The sequence below is a fragment of the Montipora foliosa genome, chromosome 6 (genome assembly GCF_036669935.1).
Source record: "Montipora foliosa isolate CH-2021 chromosome 6, ASM3666993v2, whole genome shotgun sequence".
Lineage (NCBI taxonomy): Eukaryota > Metazoa > Cnidaria > Anthozoa > Scleractinia > Acroporidae > Montipora > Montipora foliosa.
In genome coordinates, this window is record NC_090874.1 from 18,160,339 (window position 1) to 18,165,338 (window position 5,000).

General features: G+C 38.7%; 1 protein-coding gene across 2 annotated transcripts in view; it reads left to right on the forward strand.

Moving 5' to 3' along the window:
* Positions 1–5,000, forward strand: part of LOC138006872 (uncharacterized) — a 61,160-nt gene that overhangs the window by 5,924 nt on the left and 50,236 nt on the right. For both annotated transcript variants that reach the window (XM_068853483.1, XM_068853484.1), the window contains exons 2-5: positions 949–1,043; positions 1,381–1,537; positions 2,043–2,106; positions 2,451–2,728. In XM_068853483.1, coding sequence (XP_068709584.1) covers positions 949–1,043; positions 1,381–1,537; positions 2,043–2,106; positions 2,451–2,728 — 594 coding nt within the window. The remainder of the gene's footprint in view (positions 1–948; positions 1,044–1,380; positions 1,538–2,042; positions 2,107–2,450; positions 2,729–5,000) is intronic.

The window sequence follows — 5,000 nt, forward strand, 5'->3', positions numbered from 1 at the left end:
TTGAATGGCAATTTTAACAACTTAATTTTGAAAAAAAATGCGAAAATCTTAACATTTTCTGTTAGATGCGGGACCCCGCGGAAACAGTGTGTAACTATTTAGTTGGAAGAGAAACCATTTGGAAATTTTGTTCCACTTTTTAAAAGATAAACGCATGAATTGAAATCAAGATGGCAACCCATTAGCTGGTAAGCTCCACAAACGAATTTCCACTCGAACATTAGCAACCGAGACTCGCGTTGACCTTGAAATTTTTAAATAAATTTCCCTCGTAGCCATGGCTTAAAAGAGAATCTCGCTGGCATAGAAACGCACTATGCAGTCAACATTCGTCCGTTTTATTGGCCTGAAAAAGGGTCTTTTGTCGACAGATATAATAAAATTGATCTAATAAACACCGAATGGCAGCCATGTTTGATTTGAGGTATTGAAGTCACATGACAAGGCCTCGACCAATCAGACATTTTTCGCCGGTGAAGTTTGTCCCGTCTTTGTTGGGTGCGCGCGTGCGCGCTAATCGGTCTCTCCATGACGTATCCACATCCGTATCCATAAAAACCGCGGCTGCTGCCTGGGACTGAATACAAGGCCTCTCGTCAGCTTTGTTGAATCAAAATGTTGTTGGTGTGTTGAAATTAAACCGTTTGCCCGACCCAGCAGTCAACATCGTTAACCCTCGTTCAAAATCATTCAACAATTGGAACGGATGTTAAAGCAAATGTTAAAAACAATTTCCCGGGCATTAAGACTCGACCCATGCAAAAATAAACTGTATCCAGGGGTATGAAGGTAAAAGAATGTAGCTTAACTTAGAGGTATACTGATGCAGACATGACTCTCTACAAAAGAGGCACTTTCTCGAAGCTATGGACATAATTTTACTTCAAAGTTTATTATTCTAAAGGCTAACAAGTCACCAACTCTTCCTCTTAAATTTTCTGAATACAGGAGACCAAGAAAAACACTCAGGAATTTCGCAGTCCGTTTTACTTAGGAATTTTCGATGGTTTCTGGTGGTCTTTTGTAACCATGGCAACTGTTGGGTAAGCATGTCTCCAATCCCCATTCTTTCGAATTCTTAACTGTACCATGAGAGGTCTGGGTTAGACAATAAAAAAGCTCCAGATAAATGATGAGACTGATTGTTTTTGTTTTGAAGACGGCATTCAGTGAAATTGATTTTCAGTTAAATCGACAGTGTCGCTCAGTCGTATTCCAACCTCCCAAACTTGATTGTTTTGAGATCGTATCTTTCCGAGTTCCGTTGAAACCAAGTTTTTAGCCAAATTTTTAAGGCAGGGGGAGTGAGAGAGAAATCTTGGAAAAGTTGGCATGTTTCATTCTTTCCCACTGTAGAAATAATTCAAATTGTCATTCCAGTTACGGCGACAAGACTCCGAAGTCATTGGTAGCACAGTTGTTCTCTGTAATATGGATAATGATTGGTATTACTCTTTGTTCAATGGTGACTGCCACTCTATCCAGTGCATTTACAAACGTAACCGTGGATTACTATGGAGTCCTTTCTGGCAGAAAGGTATAAATAAAAGAGATTATCCTTAAGCGATACCAGAAATAGCTTTTACTGTGATCTTCCCTTTATTCTACTAGCAGACCATTTTACGCCCAGTCTGTCGAGCCTGATGAAAATAAAAAACAACAACAACAAAACCAAAAACAAAAAAAACAAAGGCAGACGAAAAATGGCCGTGCGAAATTAATCTTGGACATCTTGTCATGGGGACAGTTTAATCATCAAACAGTCCCAGGTTTGAGTTCTGTATCCATGCACTTGAGTTGTCTTTTAAAATATACATGTATTACTATTTCCCTTAATCCATATCAAACTTTCAGTCTTCTAAATTAACGATATTATTAAATTCAGAGCAAATGAGGAATTAATGATAATCGTTAATTTATAGGTAGAGAATGGGTTGTTAAAAACATAGCTGCTAGTGATCTCGTGAGTGAAAATCAAGAATTCCAAGCTAGGAGGAGCTTTTCAAAACGGAAAGTACTGACTTAATTTACTTGCTTCGCAGATCGGGGTGGTAAAAGATAGCATTGCACTGCAGAAAGCAGTAGAGCTTGGGGCTAGCATAGAAGGTTTGTATTATAATTGTACTTATGCCAACTCCTTCCTTACCTTATTTCTTCAAAGTGATTCCGTCATTCCTCTACAAGTTTAATTGTTTAGTTTATTATTCAATCTTCAGTAGTCTTCTATCCTTTGTCTATTACTCCAAAGCCATTTTTTCTTATAACAACTAAACTGATGGCGCAAAACATAAGAACCATCTTTATTCCGATTAGGAATTTGTGATTAGGTATTGTTATATTGATATTGTTCTTTTGTTTTATGGACATCAATCATTTCGGATATCGATCCAGTACATGAAACACGAGCCACCTCCTAAGACGTCTTTTTAATCTTTTCCAACTGTCATTAGTCTTTAAAGACCTTGATGAAGTACACAACGCCTTGGTCAACAAGTCAGTAGACGGAATGTTGGAGGAGGTATTTGCAGCAAAAGAATATCTCGCACTACACGAAAATTCGTCGCTCTCTATGATTCATTTTTATGAAGAGAAGCATGGATATGGAATCGCATTCAAGTCAGTTGTTAAAGCTGATTTTGGATCGATTTGGAATTGCATGTCCTTTGTCTCTTCATTCATCGGTAAAGACGAATATGCTTTCCTTAGGGATCACATTCACAGAGCTAAGGTGAGGAAATTAAAGTGTCAAATATATGTAATTTCCCGCTCCTTTTTGATTATGTGATTTCATGCACATAAGGCAACGTTTTTCCTACATTAAAATCGTGAGTTGTAGTTGTGTACCACCATGCGTTGTTTGTTGTGGTTAAAGTAGAAAGTATTAGAATCATAACAAGGTGTCAGAAGTGGGATGAATCACCAGCTTAAGCTACTGAAGGCGGTGACATTTCAAGAAAATGGGGCAGATAAAATTGTGACGATGGATTCAGCAGTTTGGACTATATTTCAACGCGACATGAATCGAAAAGAACCCCTCGCAAGTGAAATGCTCGCCACTGTTATAATTAACAGTGAAGGTGCAGCTGGAATCTCCAATACTTTCGGTCTTAGCAGCGCAGATGCTACAAAGATAGATGTTAAGATTAGCAAGTTTAAATAATATTGATCAACGAAGAAGAAAATTACCAACGAGAGACATGCGTGGAAAGCCTGGGGCGAGATTTGCGTCACGTACAAGTTGCGCAACATCGGGACGGCAACTTCCTGCCAATGCAGGTTCACAGTTGAAAAGAAAAAAAACGCGCCAGCGACGAGAATTGTAGCTACTGTTAGCTTATGATGAAGAAAAAATTCATCCTTTTATAGTGAAGAATAAATTTATTTTGCCTTTGAAAAAATTCTCCACTACGGTGTTTCTTGCACTGAAAACCATAGTCACTAATGGAAAACAAATGCCGTTCAACACGGAAAGTTCTTTACGATTATCTAAATTTTGCTTTAACTTTAACTTTACCTGCTATACGCAGAATATTGGATTGGAACTGCGATTACCAGAGCTTAAAAGATATAAGAGATAAGAAATCTTACCGACAGGATTTCTTCAAGCTTCAGGCTTTTGGAGAGATGCCAGCCTCTGGAGCTCTAAAATCCGAATATTGTTTTCATCTACACTCCAAACACCCCGCCCACACAATCAAACCGTCCACTTACCCCGAAGAAAACGCATCAACTCTGTCCCCCTCCAGCCCAGTCCGAATACAAGAAAATCTACCACCATTGTGAATCTTACAGTCACTCACGAGCTGGAATAACTTGAGCGGGAAAACAGGGCATTTATGTCGAGAATTTTTATTGTTTGAACGGAGATCCAATCAAATGATCGGTTATATGGCGATGATAACAAACGAAGATAAGTTCAGTTGATTTCAGCGTGTGCTTGAAACTCAGAGATGAAGAAATGAATTAAGAAACGGTGAAATGAGCCTGAAAAAAATCGAAATCCTTTAAACTTAATTGGGGATGCGATTTGATGACCCGTTCGGGAGACCAGGAGATTTTTTTCGAATCCGGGAGACATATCAACAAGTGCAAAGATCATAGCTTCACTTGATTTCATATCCGCAGTTCATATATGATCCAATTCATATATCATTTCATCGTTAAATCCAGAAGTGTTGACATAAGTGCTTTTGGTAAGCTATATTATTTGACTGCGGGCTGCTCGGGCCTGTTTTCTGGAAAAAGACCGTTATAGTGGGCTTTAACACTCGAATGATATTTCTTTTTGTTTCTCTGACAAAAATTCCCCAATTCGCCAATGGAAGAAAAAATGGAAAAGTTTGAAATAATAAACTGCTACGTTGCCGACGCAACGCCGGAACGGGAAAAATTAACACATGGGCGGAGTGTGGTGGTACTCAGCGGACATGCCTTTTAAAGTAATTTCATCATGTAAGTGTCAACAATTGTTTCCGATGCACATGACATTAAACTTTAGGAAATTTTTAATACACATCTCTGTTTTCTTTTCCAACAGTTCTTAGAATACAAGCCTTTTTTGCGCTCAATTATTTTTATTAATCAACAAAACCTTACAACGGGGGTGGCTGTACTGGTACACAGAAGGAACATTTCCTTTTCCTTCCATTATAGACTTCCAAACAAGAGATGGCAGATTTTCCCTCTTAAAGTATTTACTTTTATAAAACAAAATGCGGCCAAAAACAGTCACTAAGAACACGGTTGAATAGAAATTACTGTTTTCACGGCTATGCACAAAATACACTTGCTTTGCGCAGAAGACTGGTTAAGACTTAATCCCTACGTGAAAGAACTTGAAACTAGAGGTCAATGAGAGAGCACAAATAAAACTCATCGTGTCGCGTGGATCTTCCGTTAAAATCTTAACAAACTTGAATACCAACGTCTTCCTTTCCCGATCGCGCGCAGTTCACCAAACGCCATTCCATTGACGGAGGGTGTAAAGCGCAGCTGCGGGT